The sequence below is a fragment of the Lagenorhynchus albirostris genome, chromosome 2 (genome assembly GCF_949774975.1).
Source record: "Lagenorhynchus albirostris chromosome 2, mLagAlb1.1, whole genome shotgun sequence".
Lineage (NCBI taxonomy): Eukaryota > Metazoa > Chordata > Mammalia > Artiodactyla > Delphinidae > Lagenorhynchus > Lagenorhynchus albirostris.
This window is the reverse complement of record NC_083096.1, coordinates 180,075,700-180,098,352: the sequence shown is the minus strand read 5'-3', so window position 1 is coordinate 180,098,352 and position 22,653 is coordinate 180,075,700. Positions and strand designations below refer to the sequence as shown.

At 54.2% G+C, this 22,653-nt stretch overlaps 1 protein-coding gene across 1 annotated transcript; it reads left to right on the top strand.

Moving 5' to 3' along the window:
* Window positions 1-328: 328 nt before the first annotated feature.
* On the top strand, window positions 329-21,521 carry SLC45A1 (solute carrier family 45 member 1). Its single transcript, XM_060142831.1, has 9 exons — window positions 329-439; window positions 4,983-5,403; window positions 5,990-6,082; window positions 6,792-7,016; window positions 12,908-13,647; window positions 15,975-16,128; window positions 17,479-17,655; window positions 19,155-19,360; window positions 21,169-21,521. The coding sequence occupies exons 1-9, from the start codon at window positions 329-331 to the stop codon at window positions 21,436-21,438; spliced, it is 2,397 nt and encodes a 798-aa protein (XP_059998814.1). The 3' UTR covers window positions 21,439-21,521.
* Window positions 21,522-22,653: the final 1,132 nt, after the last annotated feature.

Sequence of the window (22,653 nt, the reverse complement as noted above, 5' to 3'; positions counted from 1 at the left end):
ATATATTTAATATATATAATTATATATACATATATATATATTTTTTTTTTTATGGAGAAAGGGGCCCACCAAGGCCAGAACGCCTCAGCCCGCGGAAGTCATAGCGGGCCTGTTTCTGGAGCTTTCCTTGCAGACTCTGCCGGCCTTTAAACTTCAGGAGGATGAGCGACTGGCGAGGGGTGGGGGCCCTGCGCGGGGTCCAGCGCCTCCGCGGCGGACTGCAGGGCGGTGCCGCTTTAAGGATGCTCTGCGGGTACCGGCGGTAGGCGGCGAGGATGAAGCCTGGCTAGGATGCAGCCATGACGTCACGGCCCCGCCCCGCGGGGTGATGCTGCAGGAGCAGTGGCGGGCCGGGGGCGGCCGGGCCGGGACCCGAGCTGCGACCGGGGCAGGCAGGACCCCGGCCTCGGAAAGGGATGCCTCCTGGCTGGACCCACAGGTACCTCCATTTCCTCCTGTGCCCTCCGCACAGCTTCCCGGCTCTGTGCTGGGAGAGTCGCGGCTTAGGCCCCAGGGTAATCAGAGTGCCAGGATTGGGACTGGAGGTTGGCACTGAGACCTTTGTTCCCCTTGGATGTCTAATTAATTGAACTGTCAGTGGAGCCCACGTCTCGCCCCCTGAGTGCAGAACTCTCCCGCCCTGAGAAGGGTAGCAGTTGGGTGACAGATTTATTTCACATTTGCAAGGAAAGAGACCGAACACTGGAATTTGCCCCAGGCTTAAGCTCTGCTTATGGGTGCCGGAGGCCTGTTCCCGGGTCACCTGGGCAGGTGTCATCAGCTTCCGGTTCACCTCCCGCCAGAGGCTTAATGAAAGCTCTGGATGGCTGGGGCCCTGGGATAATCTGTCTCAGCATCCCAGGATTAAGTTTATGATGAGCACCAAGGATTTCTGCTTTCTCGTCAAGGGTCATACGCTGAGGCTGAGGCGGGAGGGTTACGGCAGTTCGGTTCATTCTGTCCTCGACAAGTCGTTTGTGGGGTTATCATAATGCTTTTGTTTTTCAGTTTTTATAGGGAAGTAGAACCAGGTGCTGATGAAAGTTCAATGTGTGCCTCACCAGGGGTTTGGGGATCAGTTGGGGCTGTCAGGTAGGGGCTAGATTGCCACAGATCAAAAGTGAGAAGTGGGCGACACACAATTGAGCAACTAGCTGATTAAATACATCCCCTGAAGTCCATAGAGCCCTTTACTGGTCTGGGAAGATTTCCTTGAAGTATAAACTTTGAGAATTGGTAGAAGGAAGGACGGGGAAGGGCTGTGCTCCCATGTCACCCCACAGTTGGAAGCCTGGTTTCAGATGGAGAAATGAGGAAATGATTTGAGGTCAGAGTGGGGTAATTTTAAGCATACGAATTACATGGACATTGTTTATTTTTATTAATCCATTGCTGCTTAGTCATCCCATAACGCAATTTGAGGGGTTCATTCCTTGAAACATCCTCTGTATTCTAGAAGCACAGTGGACCCAGCATATAACCTGGGGGGTCCAGGAATATGTGCACATTTTGGGGGGGCTGAGTGAACGGTAATACAGTGTGATCGAGATGGTCTGATGAATATTTGTATTAAAATTCTATTTTACTAGTTTACATTTTACTTTCTTTTTTTATAACATTCAAAAGTGAATTTTCAGTAGTTCTTAGAATAAACTTCCGTGGACAGCTTTTAATATATGTATTTTTAAATAAAAGCGGTAACCCTGATCGCCCAAACTTGAAGGGGAAGCCTTAGTGAAGACTCTGTTCAAGCTCAGGTTGAATTCCGGTTCAGATGTGTGTCGGGGGGCGGGGTGTAGGATGGGGGCGGTGAGGGTCTCATTTTTGCTAGGACCGGCTGCAGGCTGTGTTTTAAAGCTGGAGGTGGTGGGCAGGTGATGGTGAAATTGTCACATCACAGGTAGAGACATGGACTATTTACATAGTCCATTTTAAGTGGGTCAGATATCCTCCCTTTTCAAAAATATACTTCCGCCTTATGCCGAGTGAGGCTAAAATTCTTCCAGACGGGGCCCATGGTTCTTCATTCTAAAATGAAAGGGAAGGTTTCTAACGCGTGTTCACTTAAGTTCACTTTATGGGGGTAAAATGCCAATAGGAAAGAGAGGCGTCCTGTGCCTGAAGGGGCAGGTAGAGAGGCACAGAGGGAGTTATCCACCGAGGCAGGTGCGGGGCTGTGACCAGACAGGTGAAGTCAGGTTAAGCTCTCTGACACACCTGGGCTAAGGTCTTCCTTCTGACTTCTAAGGAGACAGTCTTATTATGCGGTGTTCCAGCGGGTCCTCTATTTCTATGATCTATTTCTATTTCTATGAAGCTCCAGGGACAGCTAACAACCACCTGGGTTTTTGAAGGCAAGACCAGCCATTTTTTCTCGAGTATTTACTATGTACAAGGGCCTGAGTGAGACCCGTGAGGAACATAAACAAGATGCTTTTAGCTTAAAAGTTTAATTTTTTAAAAACTTGACTTCATCTTCGTAAGTGGATTATGTTTTTAGTGAAGTATTACTTGTCTGCATAGTTCTTAGGTTCCCTCTGCTCTTGTCGTAGGGGAGAGCGTGGGATTTTTTTAAGGTCATAAGATATACCTTTTCTAGAAGCGAGAGCAGACTGATTCGCTGGTTATGTCATTCCCTGTCATCTTGGTGTGAAATCTACCTCGTACCAAGTCTTCCTGGTCAACTAATCCCTTCTTGATGGGTTCATCTCTCATCACCACGTCGCCACCGTGCCCAACTGGTGCACAGAGCTCCTTTGCATGGGTGGTTCCCACCGCTTAGCATGTCTTTCCTCCACTGTTTCACCTGACTTGAGGGCAAGAACTATGCCTTTCTTTTATCTCTATAAATTCAGTGTCTTGGTACTCAGTACTCAGCCAAACGGGAGGATGGGTGGGTAGGTGGGCAAGTGGAAGGATGGATGGACGGATGGATGGATCGGTATTCGAAAGAGTGGATGGGTAGACGGGTAGGTTGGGTAGATTAGAGGACGGGGGGTGGATATGTATATGGATGGGTGGAGATGTGGATGGATGGGTGGGTGGGTGGGAAGATGGGTAGATGGATGGATGGATGGATGGATGGATTGGTGGATGGTTTATTGTGTTAACATGTTGCGTTCTGAATCCTGCTGGGACGTCTCTAGAATAAATCATTTCTACCACTGGTGTCTTCTGAAGAGAAGGAAGACAATCCCCGAGTGTGTGGGGTAGTGGGGGAGTTTGGGACGCACATCTGGAGTGATAAGGAATTTCAGAGTGATTCATAAAGAAGTTATCGACTAGCAAGAGTGTGATGGAGGGTGTACAGTAAGTTAAAGTCAGAAATAAGGGCCTCATTTCTAAAGCTTAAAAACTAAATTTGATGGGGCTTCCCTGGTGGCGCAGTGGTTGAGAGTCCGCCTGCCGAGGCAGGGGACGCGGGTTCGTGCCCCGGTCCGGGAAGATCCCACATGCCGTGGAGCGGCTGGGCCCGTGAGCCATGGCCGCTGAGCCTGCGCGTCCGGAGGCTGTGCTCCGCAACGGGAGAGGCCGCAACGGTGAGAGGCCCGCGGACCGCAAAAAAAAAAAAAAAAAAAAAAAAACTAATTTTGAAAGAAAGCCTCTACTATTTATCTCAGTAAATAACAAGTGTTCTTGTAAGGAAACCTATCAATGTTGGGAATGTCGTCTCGGGTTCAGGGCCTACTTCCCAGGAAGGACTCCAAAGGAAACTTAGGCGATTGCTTTTCTGTGATACAGATGGGCTGAGCTGTGTCAGAGAGGTCAAACCCAATGCAGAACTTCCCCCTCTCATGCTTTTATCTGTCTCTTTCCCTCTGATCTTAGTAGCTTTCCTCTCCCTGTGCTTAGTAAAATTGACATTGGCTAAACGCACAGGTCAACATGCTAGAATCTATTCCTTTAATATTTACAATCTAGATTAATTTCTAAGCAGTGAAAACAGTTGGATGCCCAAGGGCAGGTCTCCGAGTGGCACACATTGTAAACCCCAGGGAGGTGGGGGACAGAGGAGGCAGGAGTGTCTGTGAATTAGCCTACACGCCTGCTAATTCCCTACCCAGGGCGAGGGCGTTGCGAAAATTCCTCAAAAAAATAATTTGAGGATGGAGGAAAATCTATTTCTCACCCTCCCGGATTCTTTCTGTCCCTCACTTTTTTTTTTTTTTTTTGGTAAACCGTATCCCTATTCAGTGTGTTGCCTATAACAAGCAGGATTCAGGGAGTCGGTTTATTTCTTTAAAGAGAGCATTTCAAACACTATGAAAGTCTCAGCTCTCCTGACTCGACTGAAGATTCGTTTGTCCAGCTGATGTGAAAGGAAAAGACTTGAGTTGAACTCATTCCGCGGCTTTTAGGCTTGGGTCCTCCGGCTTGGGGTGGAGAGGAAACCCAGGTACTAGGGAGGGTGTGACTCTCCATCCTGAGAAGGAAGGGCTGTCCCCTCACCACTTGCAAGCGCTCAGGGTGCCTGTGAGTCCTGTCTCCCCCCAGGGTGCCTGGTCTCCCCCTCTGCTCCCCTGGGGCCTGCAGGGAAGGGCAAAATTAGCCCTGGCAATGGGCCGCAGGTCCTAACACAGCCCGGCAACCTTTGCGGCCTGAGGGCAGCCACGGGGCTCTTGGTGGCTCCCACTCCTCGTGGTTCTTTGCTGGGCCCTCCCGGTACAGCCTGTCTGGGGAACCGTCCCTTTGAGGTTTAGTGCGGGGACCTGAAGGATTTGATCCTCTTTCTGGCTCTGGTCTCCCCGGGCAGGCGGGCTGCCCCGATGCGAAAGTGAGGCCCAGGGACACCGTCCACACAGCAGGCTCCACTCCGGGGGCTCCGTGTCGGCTCTATGGGACCCCCGAGTGAACTCACCTTTCCCACGTGGACGGGTGAGCGGTGCCAGGGGGGATGGAGGGACAGAGCCACCGGGACAAATGAGCTCGCGTGGTGGCGGCCCCGCGGGTGACGGCTGCCCCCAAACGGGCTTTCCCCACAGGAGCACCCACCGGCTCCCCCTACGATGACCTCCCCGGTGAGCAGCGCCCCTCCGGGAGAGGCCCTCTTCCCCTCCTTGACCCCTCAGGACCTCTGGAGGCCCCCGATCGCCGGCTACTCGGGGTCCATGACCCGGCACATCAGCCACCGGGCCAACAACTTCAAACGGCACCCCAAGAGGAGGAAGTGCATCCGGCCGTCGCCGCCCCCGCCCCCTAACACCCCGTGTCCAGTCGAGCTGGTGGGCTTCGGGGACCTGCACCCCCAGAGGTCCTTCCGGGAGCTGCTCTTCAACGGCTGCGTCCTCTTCGGCATCGAGTTCAGCTACGCCATGGAGACGGCGTACGTGACCCCGGTGCTCCTGCAGATGGGCCTCCCCGACCAGCTCTACAGCCTCGTGTGGTTCGTCAGCCCCATCCTCGGTGAGCCCCCGCTCGGCCCGCCCGCGAGGGCCTCTGAAACCTCCCCAGAAGCTTCCAGAAACCTCCGTGGAGGCAGCTTGAGGTCCCCAGGGGGACAAGGGAGGGGCCGGAGTAAGTCCCCCAGTTGTGTGGGGCTGTACCAGAACACAGGTATGGCCGGTCAGACCCCGTATCTTAAGGGACTTTATCTAAACCAGATAAAGGACCAGACTTCAGCGGACCCCGAGGATTCCACCATCCCGTGCCAGGCGGTGTCATCAGAGGAGACAAGCAGTACGGCTGGGGGTGGTTTGGGTCTGGGAGGTCCTGGTCTTTCTTGGATTCCCAAGAAGGTCATGGCTCCTTCGTGCCTTGTAGGGGCCTAAGTAGAAAATTTAAGGGGAAGCTGAGTGATTCCAAGAGTCTGGTTATCTTTTGTTTTCTAGCTCAGGGCTCTGTTGCTGACTCTGAGTTTCATCATCTTATTCTTCTGATGCCCTGGGGACGTTTGAGTGCAGGTGTTTCAGGAATCTGATGAAGCTCTTCGGTGTTGGTCCCCACGTACAATGGGGACCTCAGCAGTGACCACTGACCTGCTCTGTTTCAGGATTCCTACTGCAGCCACTGTTGGGCGCTTGGAGTGACCGATGTACCTCAAGGTTTGGAAGGAGACGCCCTTTCATTCTTGTCCTGGCTATAGGTCTGTTGTTTTGGAATTGAAATAAAATGGAAAAAAGAAAAAAGGCCCCAACTGCTTCCTCTTAGGAAAATCTAAAAGAGTGTTGACCAAAACAGTTATCCAGGTCGTGTCACTGGTGTGGTAGTGGGGAGCACCCTGTAATCCAGTCTGGGTTAACTGTGAAAATATCTCATTTTGATCACTTTTTAAAAATGAGTTAATAGGGGAGTTCCCTGGTGGCCTAGTGGTTAGGATTCCGGGCTTTCACTGCCATGGGCCTGGCTCAACCCCTGGTTGGGGAGCTGAGATCCCACAAGCTGCATAGCACGGCCAAAAAAAAAGAGTTAATAAAGTCTCTATCATTCCTGCTATGCTTGATGAAATAAAAACCCTGATCCAAGTGCTTAAGGTTTGATTAAAAAGGAGTTCTTGGGGCCCTAAAGATTTCAGCCTGGGGCTTCCCTGGTGGCGCAGCGGTTGGGAGTCCACCTGCCGATGCAGGGGACACGGGTTCGTGCCCTGGTCCGGGAGGATCCCACATGCCGCGAAGCGGCTGGGCCTGTGAGCCATGGCCGCTGAGCCTACGCGTCCGGAGCCTGTGCTCCGCAGCGGGAGAGGCCACAGCAGTGAGAGGCCCGCGTACCGCAAAAAAAAAAGATTTCAGCCTGAAGTGGTGGCCGCCGGGCCGGCAGGGCCGCGCTTCCCTGGTGACTCTGTTCTCCATCCCCAGGTGCATTGCTGGGCCTCTCACTCTTGCTGAACGGCAGGGACATCGGGACGGCGCTGGCTGACACGGCCCACGACCACAAGTGGGGCATCCTCCTCACCGTGTGCGGCGTGGCGCTGATGGACTTCAGTGCGGACTCGGCCGATAGCCCCAGCCACGCGTACATGATGGACGTGTGCAGCCCCGCCGATCAGGACCGCGGCCTGAACATCCATGCCCTCCTGGCAGGTAAGGTTCTGTGCAACTGGGACAAAATGCAAAGACGTGGGCGAGCACGGACGTGCTTGAAAGTGCGCCTCTCAAACCACATATGTCAACAGTACACGTATTATATACTATAGTATCTATATTTTAATCTATATTTCTTTTTTTATTGAAGTATAGTTGATTTACAATGCTGTGTTAGTTTCAGGTGTACAGCAAAGTGATTCAGTTATATATATATAATCTGAATCTCTTTCAGATTCTTTTCCCTTATAGGTTACTACAATATATTGAGTAGAGTTCCCTGTGCTACGCAGTAGGTCCTCGTTGTTTATCTATTTTACATATAGGAGTGTGTGTATGTTAATCCCAAACTCCTAATTCAGCCCTCCCCGCTCCTTCCCCTCCAGTAGCCATAAGTTTGTTTTCTATGTCTGTGGGTCTACTTCTGTTTTGTAAATAAGTTCGTTTGTATCATTTTTTTTTTTAAGATTCCACATATAAGCGATATCATACGATATTTGTCTTTCTCTGCCTGGCTTACTTCACTTTGTATGATCATCTCTAGGTCCATCCATGTTGCTGCAAATGGCATTATTTCATTCTTTTTTATGGAAGATATCGTTGATATATATGCATATATGTGCGTATATAGCTCTGTATGTGTGTATATAACCATGTGTAAATAGTGTTATACATCGTTGATTCTCGTTATTCAGGTAGTTGTGTCGTTCAAAGGTGTCACGAGCTCTGAATTAGCCAACCTCGAATCATGGCCCGTGGAGACATACAGGGTTAGGTTCCTGCAAACCTCTGGCCACATCATTTTTGTCAACGGATCAATACATAGCCTTGTTCTATGTGTTTCTGTTTAAAGACATCTTATTTAGTATATATCACGGATTCATTAACATTGAACTCACGGCCAGCAGCACTATGACTCGTGCCCGAACGAAGCTCGTCTAACTCACATATTTTCCCCATAAGACACATCGCGGGCACCGGGCACTTGGGAACCCTAGACAGCGGTAGCGCTACACTTGGGGGCTGTCGACTAAACAGCGTGTCACCCAAAAAAGCACAAAACTGCAAACATGTAGCACCCACATGGACTATGAAAAGGATGGTTGTTGACAGTGTGAGAGTTGAAACAACAAGGCAGAACATCACTGTGGAAAGTCTTAGCCGGGACCGTGTGTGCCGGGCGACTCTTTCACTGCTCTGGGAATTCCCTGGTGGACCAATGGTTAGGACTTGGCGCTTTCACTGCTGTGGCCCGGGTTCAATCCCTGGTCGGGGAACTAAGATCCCACAAGCCGGGCAAAAAAAGTTTTTTTTCACTGCTCTGCACGTATCCGAGCGTGATTGCGTGTTACACATGTATTTATTGGGGTTACAAATCAATTTTACTGAGTAGGTAGATTTGAAATATGGAATCCGTGAATAATGACAATTGACTGTGTGTACACACACACGCACACACCTGTGCTGTGCTTGATGCCAGACACGAGAAACATTCCCACTGAGGTCGGGAAGGAGGCAGGAATGACCACCAAGGGGAGGGGTGCTGGGGGAGGGCTGGACTGCGAGTGTGGGGTTAGCGGATGCGAACTATTATATATAACATGGATCGACAACAAGGCCCTACTGTACAGCACAGGGAACTAATATCCTATATCCTGTGATAAACCATGATGGAAAAGAAGATGAAAAAGAATATATATGCATAACTGAATCACCTTGCTGTACAGCAGAAATTAACACAACACTGTAAATCAACTCTACTTCAATAAAATTGAAAGGAAGAAAAAACAAAGAGTCTGTGCTTGGACTTCCCTGGTGGCACAGTGGTTAAGAACCCGCCTGCCAATGCAGGGGACACGGGTTCGAGCTTTGGTCCAGGAAGATCCCACATGTCGCGGAGCAACTAAGCCTGTGCGCCACAACTACTGAGTCTGTGCTCTAGAGCCCACGAGCCACAACTACTGAAGTCCATGTGCCTAGAGCCCGTGCTCCGCAACAAGAGAAGCCACCACAATGAGAAGCCCGCACACCACAATGAAGAGTAGCGCCCGCTCGCTGCAACTAGGGAAAGCCCGCGCACAGTAACGAAGACCCAAGGCAGCCAAAGACATAAATAAGTAAATAAATAAATAAATAGTTTAAAAATAAAGCAAACAAGACCTTCAAGGGAATCAACCGCAAAACAGTAAGAGAATTCAGTATGATGTTTGCTTATCAAAGTATCGTATAAAAATCAATACCTCTAGCGTTTGTATATAAAACACTTATCTTGTTCCAAAGTAAACAATCCCATTTATAATAGCAATGGAAAAGATTTCTGAAAATCCAGGGAAAGATGTCATATGTGTAGGACCTGTATGAAGAGGCCGGGGTGGCCCAGGAGCTGAAATCCTGAATCGGTTTTGTGCTTTTCCTCCTGTTCATGGTGGGACTTTAGGCAACTGCTTGGCCTCTCCAAGCCTCAGTCACTTCTTCTAGAAAACGTCGTTGTTCATCTCTCTTTACAATCCCGTATGCACATGGGTCCAGGGAGCTTCTGCGTGGGTCCAGGCAGGCAGGAGTTTGGAGGGTCGGAAGAAGGAATTAGTTTTTTATCTTATATAGAGAGTCCCCAACTTATGATGGTTTGACTTACGATTTTTTTGCCTTGACGAAAGCTATACACATTCAGTGGAAACTGCACTTTGAATCTGAAGTTTGCCCTTTCCTGGGCTAGCGATATGTAGTCCGATCCTCTCTTGTGATGCTGGGCGGCGGCTCCCGTTCACCCCCGTGATCTCGAGGGTCAACAACCCTACACGGACAACCGTTCTGTTTTTCACTTTCAGGACAGTCATCAGTCAATTACATGAGACAGTCAACACCTTATTATAAAACAGGCTTTGTGTTAGATGCTTTGGCCCAGCTGTAGGTTAATGGAAGTGATCTGAGCATGTGTAAGGTAGGCGGGGCTAAGCGATGATGTTCAGTAGGTTAGGTGTATTCAGTGCATTTTCTTTTTTTTCCCCTTTTTAAAAAATTGACGTATAGTTGATTTACAATGTCGTGTTAGTTTCTGGTGTACAGCAAAGTGAATCAGTTATACATATATTTATATATACATATATTCTTTTTCAGATTTTTTCCCTTATAGATTTTTACAAGATACTGAGTATAGTTCCCTGTGCTATACAGTAGGTCCTTGTTGGTTATCTATTTTATATATAGGAATGTGTATTAAATGCATTTTCATCTTATGATATTTTCAACTTACAATGGGTTTATCAGGAGGTAATTCTGTAGTAAGTACATGAAGATATGTACTCTTCTGAATTAGTTTTTTTTTTCCCTCTTTTAAAATTGTGTTAAAATACACATAACATAAAATTTACCATCTTAGCCATTTTTATGTGTACAGTTCTGATACTTCCACACTGTTGTGTAGCCATCACCACCACCCACCCCCGAAACGCTTTTCATCTTGTGACACTGAAAGTCTATAACCATTAAATAATAACTCCCCAATCTCCCCTCCCCCAGCCCCTGGCAACCACCATTCTACTTTCTGTCGCTACAAATTTGACTGCTCTAAGGAACCGATGTGAGCGGAATCAAACAGTATTTGTCTTTGTGGCAGGCTTATTTCACTGAGTACAGTGTCCTCAAGGTTCATCCATGTTGTAGCGTATGTTAGAATTCCTTACTCTTTTAAGACTGAATAATATTTCACTGCATGTATAGACCACACTGTGCTTATCCATTCATCCTTTGATGGACACTTGGGTTGCTTCCACGTCTTAGCTATTGTGAATAATGCCGCTGTGAGCATGGGGGTGCAAATATCTCTTCAAGACCCTGCTTTCAGTTCTTCTGGGGCCTCTACCCAGAAGTGGAAGAGCTGGGGAATTCTATTGTTAGTTTTGGGGGGAGCCTCCTTATTGTTTCCCACAGCAGCTGCACTATTTTATATCCCCACCAGCACTGCACAAGGGTCCCAATTTCTCCACTTCCTCGTCAACTTACTGTTTCCTGGGTTTTTAAAAAGTGTTCGATAGCAGCCATCCTAATGGATGTGAGGTTGTATCTCACTGCGGATCTGACTTGCATCTCCCTGATGATCGGTGATGTGAGCACTATTCCATGTGCTTGTTGGCCGTGCGTCTAGCATTGGAGAAATGTTTATTCCAGTCCTCTGCCCATTGCTTGAATCAGGTTGTTTGTTTCTTCGTTGTTGAGTATAGTTCCTCAACTGTGCAAATGTATCGCTTCGGTCATTTAAAAAAAAAAAGTTCATAAAGTTCTCCCAAATCTGACCTTGATTAAGGGTCACCAAACTGCAACTGTGTCTTCAGAAGGAGTGGGGGAAGCTAATTAGGACCATGAATGTGGAAAGTTAAGAATAATAAAGCTGGGGGGGGTGGTGGCGGGGGGGCGGCTGGATATGAGATTAAGAGGCCCGTAAGAAGAGTCTGGAACAAATGAAGTTCTACAGAAAGCCATTAAATAACTAGATTCAGGGTCATGTCCCACCACAGGGACATGTGGAAGGTTGGGCTGAATGTGTCTGAGTCCAGGCCTTTCCGCAGGCGATTCTGTTGAAAAGGCCAACTCCTGACACGGCTGGATCTCCCCAAGTGGAGGGGAGGGAGGGCCCCTGCTGGTCGGATGCAGGTTCCCCTGCATCGCCAAGAGTAAACCGAGAGCTTTACTCATCCCAACCAGTAGCCTGGTCAGAGTATAGCTGGACCCGAAATAGAAAAGCACCTCAGATGCATGATGTGGCTGCAGGGGGGCTGGGCGGGTGGAGCCCTGGCGCCTGGCCTTGCTCTGCCACTGGGAGCCCAGCGCTGGGCGGGAGGAAACGGCACTTTCTGGAGGTCTTTTGCCAATGGCCGGGCACCGTGTGGCATCACCTACATTTTCGTGTTGTGCTGTGTGAACCATTGGCTGTTTGCTGGGTCCCTGAGGCCGTGGGATCAGTGAGTGGGATCAGAGGAAAGGACCAGATTCCTGCAGCCCTCCTGTCCCCTGGTGGCTCCGGGGCCTGGAGAGCTGCCACCAGGGGTGACCCATGAGGGGTGACTTTCTTTCTTTTTTTATAAATTTATTTATTTTATTTTATTTTTGGTCGCATTGGGTCTTCGTTGCTGCACGCGGGCTTTTCTCTAGTTGCGGCGAGCGGGGGCTACTCTTCGTTGCGGTGCGCGGGCTTCTCATTGCGGCGGCTTCTCTTGTTGGGAGCACGGGCTCTAGGCACGCGGACTTCAGTAGTTGTGGCTCACGGGCTCAGTAGTTGTGGCTCGTGGGCTCTAGAGCGCAGGCTCAGTAGTTGTGACGCACGGGCTTAGTTGCTCCGCAGCATGTGGGATCTTCCCGGACCAGGGCTCGAACCCGTGTCCCCTGCATCGGCAGGCGGATTCTTAACCACTGCGCCACCAGGGAAGCCCAGGGGTGACTTTCTTAATGGTGGTCAGGCCCAAGGACGATGTCTCCAGGTGAGGAAGACAGGGGTGGCCACGTGAATTCCCGCACGCACACGTGCAGTGGTCTGTGTGCTGGGGACCAGGTCTCCCGTGTTTACACAGCGCTGAAGCTGGGGGAGGGGCGGGACTCCGAGGGGACAGGTGACCCAGTGTCGACACTCACTTTCACTCCTCCTAAGACGCTGTGTGCAGAGGGGACCAGAGTGTGGGCAGGCGGTCATCATGCCCTGGCAGGCGGCCCTCAAGGGCAGGGGACCGGGTCCCCCAGGGTCCCCCCGGAAATCCCATTCTCTTCTCCTTTTCTTTGGGGCGCAGGTGGGACAGATGATACATCCGGGTCCTTGGGGTGGATTTTCCGAATCAAGTAAGGAAGCGAACACCTTCCTCGGGGGCTTTCTTCCCCGCTCCCTGCCCCGCTTCTCTCCCCAGGTCTCGGAGGAGGGTTCGGGTATGTGGTCGGGGGGATCCACTGGGATAAAACCGGCTTCGGGAGAGCCCTGGGCGGGCAGCTGCGGGTCATCTATATCTTCACGGCCGCCGTCCTGAGCATCTCCACCGTCCTGACCCTGGTCAGCATCCCCGAGAGACCCCTGCGGCCCCCGGCCGAGAAGAGGCCGGCCATGAAGAGCCCCAGCCTCCCGCTGCCTCCCTCCCCTCCTGTCCTGGGTGAGGAGGGCGCCGGCCAGACAGTCCCCTGCCCGCCGGCCAGCAGCCTCCACACCAACTTCTCCAGCCCCATCTCCCCGCTGAGCCCCCTCACGCCCAAGTACGGCAGCTTCATCAGCAGGGACAGTTCCCTGACGGGCATCAACGAGTTCGCCTCGTCCTTCGCCACGTCCAACATAGACAGCGTGCTCATCGACTGCTTCACGGGTGGCCACGACAGCCACCTGGCCATCCCCGGCAGCGCCCCAAGGCAGGCAATCAGTGTCAGCTTCCCCCGGGCCCCCGATGGCTTCTACCACCGGGACCGCGGCCTCGGGGACCGGAGGGACGTCTCCCTGGCCACCGGCCCCGACGGGGACGTGCTGAGGGTGGGCTCCTTGGACACTTCCAAGCCACGGTCGGCTGGCATCCTAAAGAGACCCCAGACCCTGGCCATCCCGGACACAGCCGGAGGAGGTGGCCCCGACACCAGCAGGAGAAGGAACGTGACCTTCAGTCAACAGGTAAAAGCAAACGTCCGGGGGCCGTGGGAGGGGGGAGCCAGGGGTCAGAGGGCACCGTGCGTGGTCCCCCCTCGTCAGATGATCTGGAAGGGAATTCCCGGCCCATCTGGGCATATCAGTCAGGAGGGACCTGGGTCTAATAGGTGGGCCCCAGGGACATCCCCATCCTTACATCCTGTCAGCGTCGAGATTCTGGGCCCGACGTGAGCCCACGGATGCCTTCGGGGTCTCTGCTCGGGGTTGCACTTTAAGACACTGGCCACAGCAAAGGCCCGGCTCTTTTAAACACCCTTACGTTGGCCCAGGGCTAAGCCGGTGAGTTTGTCACAGCCTCACGTGTACTGCGGTCATTCCTAGTCTTTTCCCTGACACGTCCAGCCCACTTTGGCCGTGTGCGCCCAGTGCCAACTGAGCTAAGTCTTCCTGAAGGACAGAAACAAAACATAAACCTGGCGGCTGTTTCTGGGGCCTCCTTCCCTCCCCAGGTGGGCAACCTTAACCAACCAGCCCAGAGGCTGTCGACACTCTGGATCCCAAAGGGCGCAGGCATGTTCTGGGAAGGAGAGAACCTTCCGGAAGGCTGTCTGTGTTGTAGGATGTAGGATTGGCTGGAAGGCCACGAACTGACATGTGGGATTTTAGCTGCTTTCAGAGTCCGTGATCTTGGAAGAGGCTACTTTATATTAAAGAGAGTTATGCTCATTTAAAGTAGACGTGAGGGCCTCCCTGCCCTCAGGGGCATGCAGGGGATGGAGTTTCCTGAGCAGGAAGCCTATGACCCTTGTTCAACCCTCACAGGCCCCCAGAGGGGCAGTTCCGAAGGCGGGTGACCTGGACATGCCCCTTGGACACGGCTGCCACGTGGCCGCGTCTCCCGTGAAGCAGGCCCCGCTCTGCCGGCCCGACCCTCCGTCAGACATCCCCACCCACACTCCCGTGCCTGGGAAGACCCCCTGATTTCGTGGGAGGCTGACATTGGGAGGTGGCCACGCATGTTCGCTTCGTTGTGAAATTCTGAAGCTTAACCACGCCTCCTCTGTGTTACCGCGAGCCGGTCTTAGGGCCACCTCTATGGTGTCTTGAACTCAATGTCATCCCATCTCGAGGAAGCGCTCTGCACAGGTGGGCGCCAGTCCTGCAGGGAAGCAGCCAGGTCCCCGTGGGCAGCATCCACAAGCTCAGGTCTGGAAAGCGTCTGAAGAACTGAAAATCACCGGAAGGAATCCCATCCTTGGCAAGGGAAAGCCACCTCTCTAACTGCTCGAGTCAAGGGCATGTCATCCTCATTCCTAAGGACAGCAGAGCAGTTCATGAAGCCTCTTGTCAATACTGGGTCATCCTGTCCTGTTTCCCGAAATTCCACCTGGCCTCTAGATACAGTCCTTAAATTCTGGTTGAAAAATCTCTTCTTAATCCTTTTAAAACTTTCCATTTTCGAATCAGTTTTGGAGGAAAATATAAAGTTCATGAGCTAAATATGAACACATCTGGGCTCAGTGGGGACACAGATGTCAGTCGAAGTCTTCCTCCGGCAGCTGTGGGCGACAAGCTCTGCTGATGCAGCTGCCCTTGGAACCGGCATTGTGGGCTGTTCCCTTCCTTTTCATTCACCCACCCGGAACGTCCAGGTGCCGACCCAGCACAGGCTCCCGCGTGGACCCAGAGTAAGGCACCTTCTCTCTCGAGACGTCCAGCTCCCAGAGGCGTCCATTCACCTGGCTGCTGTCTGCACCCCCAGCCCAGGCAGGGCCACGGTGGGGCAAGGCCTTGTCATTCCGGGAACAGGCGGCAAACTGAGCCAGTGAGCGTATTTGGCGATGGAGTTGCCCTGACAGATGCTGGTGACGTGGAGCTGCCTGGGTGCCCGGCTCCCTCCCTGCACGGGCTCTGTTGGCCACCCTAACCCCTGTATAGGTAGGAGTCCCCTGTCCAGACGCCCAGTCACCTTGGAATCAGTCTTTTGCATCCTCTCTTACAGAAAAGATGAGACTTCGTAAGGTCTGAATTTCAACTGACCCGTATTTCTTTTCTTTCAAACGTATTCCACGTTTGGCAAGGTCATAGCTTCCTCTCTGTGGCCCAAAGGCAGGCACCGCGAAGGGAAATTCGAGTCTCAGCCGCTTCCGTCTCTGAAGAGACGCCTTAACGTCATTTCTCTCTTTCGGGTGGTGTTTGGTGTCCAGTTCTCACCGCCCAGGAAGACAAACCCTCCCAGCCTCTGGGTTTGTGTTTCTGATTCACTTTCTCATCGAAGCAAAACACACGCTTCCGAGGGGTGCCTGGGGTTTGATGCACTGAGGAGGAACTTTTGGGGGCTTCCCTTTCAGGTGGCCAATATTTTACTGAATGGCGTGAAATACGAGAGTGAGCTGACGGGCCCCAGGGAGCCGTCGGGGCAGCCGCCGTCCATGAGGCACCTCTGCTTCACCATCTGCAACATGCCCAAGGCCCTGCGGCACCTCTGCCTCAACCACTTCCTGGGTGAGCTCGCGGCGAAGCCTCCCGCGTGTCCTGCCCCCCTCAGGTGGCCCTGCGTGAGGGGCAAGGCTCCGGATGCCTGGAGGCCTCTCCCCTCCACTCGGCCTCCCCAGGCATCACCAGGGGCAGGACGTGGTGGGGACGGGCGGGGCAGGGGGGCCGCGGGGAGGGCTTTTCTCCAGGAAGAGCCGGGTCTCCACGGAGCCCAGATCTTCAGGACCAAAACCTCTTCGGGCAACTCACAATTAAGGGGGGGCATCCCTTTCCCGCTAGTGGGACTTGTGTCTTAAGCCAGTTTGGACCCCTCACGCTTAGAGCTGAGACGTAAACACACCCAGACACACACGTCTGGTGCTGGTCTCACGTTCACAGGCTCGGCTTTCGAACGACTACCGAGAAGCCCCACTTGCGTTCCGTGCCCTTCGGTGTCTCTGCTGTTGGGCTGTTGACCGTCTGAGGATGATGAGGAATCTGAGATAATCTAGGCTCTCAAACGTTGTGGGATGTAAATCAGAATGACCCTCTAGGAGGCAATTTGGCAACAGGCAAGGATCTTAAAAATGCCCATCACCTTTACCCCAGAGATCCTACCTATTTGGCGTTCTTTGCAAGGATGTAGTCCGAGGTTTTATCACAAATACATGCGCGAGGTATTTCTCACAGCACGACTCATGATAGCCAAAGACTGGGATGGGGGAAAGGGTAGATGTCCAACGATGGGAAGATAGATCCACACTGTGAAGTATTTTGCTGCCATTAAGATGGGGCTGTTCATGAATATTTAATGGCATAGGGAGCATGCGTGATAATTACTGGGGTTCAAGAAACCCCATAAATATCACCTCCTTCCTCTATAAAAGAGGAAATGCACGGGGAAATCAGAGGAAGGAGCGCTGTGGTTTTCTCGGTAACAGAGCAAATTAGATCTCTATCAACACTTGCCCTTCCTAATGTATTTCTCCCAGGTAAACGGGTGACCCCTGCCCCCGCACTGTGGCTGGAGCCCCACTGGCATTTTCTCGCCTCCCCTGCAGAGGAGGGGGAAACAGGAGGAGCTGAGGGTTAGCTTTCCTCCTGGCAATAACGTTCAGAGAAAGAATAGAATACAAAACCTTCACGCGACAGAGCCTATGTTATAAGAATATATATTTTAAAAAGACGGGTAGGAAACGTACAAAATTTTAACGGCGGTAAAGTCACGTCTGCGTGGTGAAGCTATAGGTAATTCCTTCTTTAAGTTTTGAATCGACAAAACTCACGGGCTCCTTCAGTCATCGGTCAAAACCACCTGCGGGCGGAGGAGGGGCCACGGGCCAGCGCCTGCCCAGCGTCACCAGCCCTTCCCCCTCCCAGGGTGGCTCTCCTTCGAGGGGATGCTTCTCTTCTACACGGACTTCATGGGCGAGGTGGTATTTCAGGGGGACCCCAAGGCCCCGCACACGTCGGAGGCGTATCAGAAATACAACAGCGGGGTCACCGTGGGCTGCTGGGGGATGTGCATCTACGCCTTCAGCGCTGCCTTCTACTCAGGTACCGGTGGGCTGGGCTCAGGGGGCGGGGCCTCCGTGGGAGTGATAACGGCCCCTGGGTTGGGTGGCTGGTACCCGTTCAGTGAAGGAAGGTTGTATCTTTACGGCTGCAGACATAGCATCCCAATGTGGGGGGAGACAGCGCTGTTTTTTTCTCCGTTATCCAGTGACCCGTCGTCAGCGGTCAGCTGGGGACGCTGCCTGGTGCTGCGTGGCGGGGCAGGGCCGGGTGGGGACGGGCGTGTGTACGGCCCTGAGTAAGCAGCTGGCTGGGATGGGGCGGGGTGTCAGGCCCGTAAGCGAGGGACACGTGGGGGCCCAGGGACAAACCACGAGGTCACTCCCGGGGGGGTGTGCCGTCCACCTGCCACCCCTACCCCACCCTTCCCATGTCGATTCTCATGGTGGCTGGTCCAGAGGGAGGGAGGGTGCAGGTTTGACGGGGGGTGCAGCTCGAGTGAGGCTGTGGAACACGTGGGATGGGTGTGGGGAGGCCGAGACGACCCTGAGGTTTGACCCTGCGTGCCCCACGGACCTAGGACGCTGTGCTGAGTGCCTGTGGGCTCCGGGGCGTCCCAGTGGTGGCCTAGCTGGCGGCGTACAGCCCCAGGCTTCATCTCAGGGGTCCGCCCACGTTTTCAGTAAAAGGCCAGAGAGTCTGGCCTCTTGGCTTTTCTGGCCACAGGCTCCGGTGGGGCGACCCGGCGCTGCCCTCGAGGCAGACGAGGCGTGATGAGCACACGGGGCCGAGTTCCAGCAACACTTCGCTGATGTGCCCGGGATTCGGATTTGTATGATTTCCATGCGCCACAAAAGATCTGTCTTCTTCGGACTTGTTTTGAACATTTAAAAATGTGAAAACCGTTCTTAGCTCCGGGTGGTACAGAAACAGGCTGCAGCCCAGACTCAGGCTGACGGCTGCAGACTGTGGACCCCGTTAGCAAGCTGCAGCCCCACAGTCAGGACCGTGACTTTTGTAGGCGGTCAAGGGACCACATTATTAAGGAAGAATCTCTTGGCTCTCGCTGGCGGACCCCGGCGGGCCTGGGTGTTTGGCGGCACCAGGACGTGGGGAAGTGGCCCCGGGGTATTTGACTCCGGAAAGGGGTGTCATGCGGAACCCGAGCTGCCAGGCCCCTCAGGGTCCTTAGACACTGGCCGGCCGGGGTGGGGCTGTCAGTGTCCTTGTGTTAGGAAAGCGACAGAAGCACTACGATTCGTGCAAGAACTCAGGGTTCAGCCGCAAACCCTAAACTCTCTAGCCTCTTTGATCTTTCCACCCAAAGACCCCTTCACCTGCTGCAGCACTTGGGGGCCTCCCCTGGGTGTGCAGGGGTCCACCCCAGGCACTGCCACCCATCCGGACGACCCCATCAGTGGTCCCTTAGCTCCCTGGGGCCCCCGATCGGGTCTCCCGGTCAGGGGCAAGCTGCCTGCCGGCCTGGCGGGCGGCCTGGGGCCCCAGGCGGGGCGCCGCTCACCTTCCTCTCTGGGTCGCAGCTATTCTGGAGAAGCTGGAGGAGCACCTCAGTGTCCGCACGCTGTACTTCATCGCCTACCTGGCCTTCGGCCTGGGGACTGGGCTTGCCACCCTTTCCAGGAACCTCTACGTGGTTCTGTCCCTCTGCATCACCTACGGGATTTTGTTTTCCACCCTGTGCACCCTGCCCTACTCGTTGCTGTGCGATTACTACCAAAGCAAGCAGGTGAGTGCCGGCCTCCTTGCTTCGGGCCCCACGTCCAGGTGACTCTCCACCTGCGCAGGGTCCCGGGACCCGCTGCACAGCTCGGGGCCCCGTTCAAACGGGGAGACAATCAGGACGCACCGGCAGAGCACGAACCCCGGCAGGAAGCTGCTCGAGCAGGGAACTGGGGGGCGCTGGGAGAGCCGCAAGGAGAGGGCTCTGCGGGGCTTTGTGGTCGGCTGGGGGCATGTGGGCACCAAAAACTCAGCGGTCGAGGTCAATAATTCGTGAATGTGGTTTTTGTGAAAATGAGCATCAATGCCAAAAATCCACACTGAGTGAGAGATCGGGGACGTAAAGACAGGGTAAGGGACAGGGCTGAGCCGAGTCCTGGTGGCGTCTGAGGCTAAAGGAAAACTCAGGAAAATGGATCCCGTCTTTAGGTCAAATTCTGGTATTTTGTTCAGGGTGGATTTTCCCTTAACAGCTTTATTGAGCAGAAGTCACCACAATGCCACACAGTTCACCCATTTCCAGTGTACGATTCAGTGGCTTTTAGTGTATTCACACCATCAATTCCAGAACATTTTCGTCACCCCCAAAAGGAGCCCCCTCCCCGTTGGCCATCACCCCTCCAGCCCTCCGCTCCCCTGGACGTTTCCCGTCCATGGGATCACGTGATAGGCGGCCTTGTGCGTCTGGCTTCTCCCAGCCTCGCGTTTTCAAGGTTCACCCGCCCTGTGTATGAGTGGGTCCCTACCGCCTTCCTCCTTGTGGCCGAATATCGCTCCCGTCGTAGGTTTTTGGCCGTGACTTTGAGGCTTTACAATATGGCATTAAAAGGCCACCTTGACGGCTGCCTCTCCCGCAGCCCCTTTAACTCCGGGCCCCTGGCGCCTCCCCCAGGCCTGGCCCCGGGGCCTGACTCGCCCCCTGGACGGTGCTCAGGCTGTGCCCGTGACCTGAGCACACTGTCCCCCTTGTCACCTCCCGGGAGCCCCCTTCACCGGGGTACGCGGACGTGCTGGTTCTCGGTGGAGGGCGGCCCTGCCCCGCGGGAGGGGACGTGGGGCCTTGAGCCACTCGACCCCGCTGGAAGGCTCGGGCCTCTGCTGCCCGTCAAGTCTTCTGGACACGCGGTCTCCGCTGGGCTGCGGGTCCAGGGCTCCCCTGCGACCTCCCCATGGCGGTGGCCCCCACGGGCTGGGCGGGTGTCCCCAGGACTCACGTGACACCAATTCGCGGGAACACAGCCTCGGCGGGGCGGGAGTTGTCCAGCATCCCAGAGGAGAGCACAGCTGCATCTGGGAGGGGGGCCAGGCCGGGCGGGACCCCGGGTGGCGCCCAGCCGCAGTCCGCGGGGTGCAGGTGGCCTGTGCTGGGGGCAGAGTCACTCCCGCTGCCACTTGGCAGCTCTGCTCAGAGACCACGTGTCACCTGTGTCCCCAGCGTGGTGCTGGCTGGGGGCGGAGGGAGCCTGACGTCCAAGGTGGAGGCCACAGGCCAGAGGAGCAGCGCTGTAGACCCTGGGATCTCTGAGCACGACAGGCGTCGTAGGGACAAGGGTTCAGAGAGGGCGGAGCTGGAGTGGAGGGGGCCGGGCCGGCAGGCCCCGCATCTCCTTTAGAGGCGGGAGACCGGGAAGAGGCCCTGCCAGCCCCTGCTGGCCGCGGGTTCCTTTCCTTGTCGTCATCCCAGAACACAAATATTATCAGTCTTGACCGGGCTCCCTGTGCACGTGGGGCCCGGAGGACGTGAGCTGCTGGGCACGGGTGCTGGGTCCCAGGGCCGCAGGGGGCCTGGTCTGGCTGACGCACATCTCTGGTCAGTTTGCAGGGTCCAGCGCCGACGGCACCCGGCGGGGCATGGGCGTGGACATCTCCCTGCTGAGCTGCCAGTACTTCCTGGCCCAGATCCTGGTGTCCCTGGTGCTAGGGCCTCTGACCTCGGCTGTGGGCAGCGCCAACGGGGTGATGTACTTCTCCAGCCTGGTGTCCTTCCTGGGCTGCTTGTACTCCTCCCTGTTTGTCGTCTACGAAATCCCTCCCGGTGACGCTGCCACCGCCGAGGAGCACCGGCCCCTCCTGCTGAATGTCTGACGTCCAGAGCCATGGCTTTGGCCTCGAGCCTGGGCCTGGGTCGGGAGCAGGCCGGCCGGCGGAAACCCACAGGGCCCTGGTGGATGGAGGCGTGACGGGTTTCCTGATGGGATGTAAATATGTGGTAAATCAATAAACGGCAGCAGCAAAGCGTACAGTTTCCAGTGTGGCTCCCCGAGGGGTGAGAGGTCACCTGGGGATTGGGCCACTTGCCACGGGGACTTGGGGAGGGGGCTGTGAGTATCATTTATGCATATATATATCTCTATATTACCAGCTGCAGCTTTGCACCCTGCCTCCCACCCCTACCCCCTGCCCCGAAGACACCCGGCAACGTCTGAAGATATTCTGGGTTGTCACAACTTTGCTGCTGCCTGGGAGGCTGTAAACACCCTACAGTGCACAGGGTGACCACACACACAGCAGAGAATGATCCGGCCCCGAATGTCCACAGTGCTGGCGTGCAGAGAGCCTGTCTAACTACGCTGCTTCCCAGAATAGAGTTAGAGCAGACACACTCATTCAGTCACTCACTTATTCATTCATTCATTCTCCCATCCATCCATTCATCCACCCATCCATCCCTCTATCCATCCATCCATCCATCCATCCACACATCCATCCATCTGTCCATCCATCCATCCGTCCACCCACTCATCCACACATCCATCCATCCATCTATCCATCCACCCTGCAGATACTCATCAAGGGCCCTGGGAGTGGCAGGCAGTGGTAGGTACTGGGGACCCAACTGTGAGCATCAAGGCTCTGCCTCATGGGGCTGTGACAGGAGGAGAGACAGACAATACACTGACCTCTAGGCCTGAGAATGATGCCAAGTGCTGGGAAGAACACAAGCAGGGTAGGAGGATGGGTGATGGGGTCGGGAGACAGCTATTCCAGGGAGAATGGGGCTGGTGTGTTCAAGGGACCAAAAGCTCAGACTGTGAAATGCCCCATAAGGTGAGAACTGCAGAAGGTGGAGCCGACGTCCCTGGTGAACGCCCATCCTGCCCTTGGACTTCACCCGCCCACCCGTGCCCACCACCTTCCAGTGCTGTTTATGGACCTGGATGAGCCTCCAACTTCTTGCGGGTGTCGAGATCCTTCGCCACGGGGCTTCTCGTCATCTTCCATCAGTGGACACCGCGAGCCACCGCGAGCTGGCTGGGCCCCTTCCTGGTGCGCCCGGGCGGGTCCTTTCCCCGTACTGTG

Excerpts from the sequence above, each read along its gene's own strand:
- SLC45A1 (XM_060142831.1), top strand. The coding sequence starts at position 329 with ATGCTGCAGGAGCAGTGGCGGGCCGGGGGCGGCCGGGCCGGGACCCGA. Across the intron at positions 5,404-5,989 it reads GTTCGTCAGCCCCATCCTCG|GATTCCTACTGCAGCCACTG; the intron begins GTGAGCCCCCGC and ends GCTCTGTTTCAG. Across the intron at positions 7,017-12,907 it reads CATCCATGCCCTCCTGGCAG|GTCTCGGAGGAGGGTTCGGG; the intron begins GTAAGGTTCTGT and ends TTCTCTCCCCAG.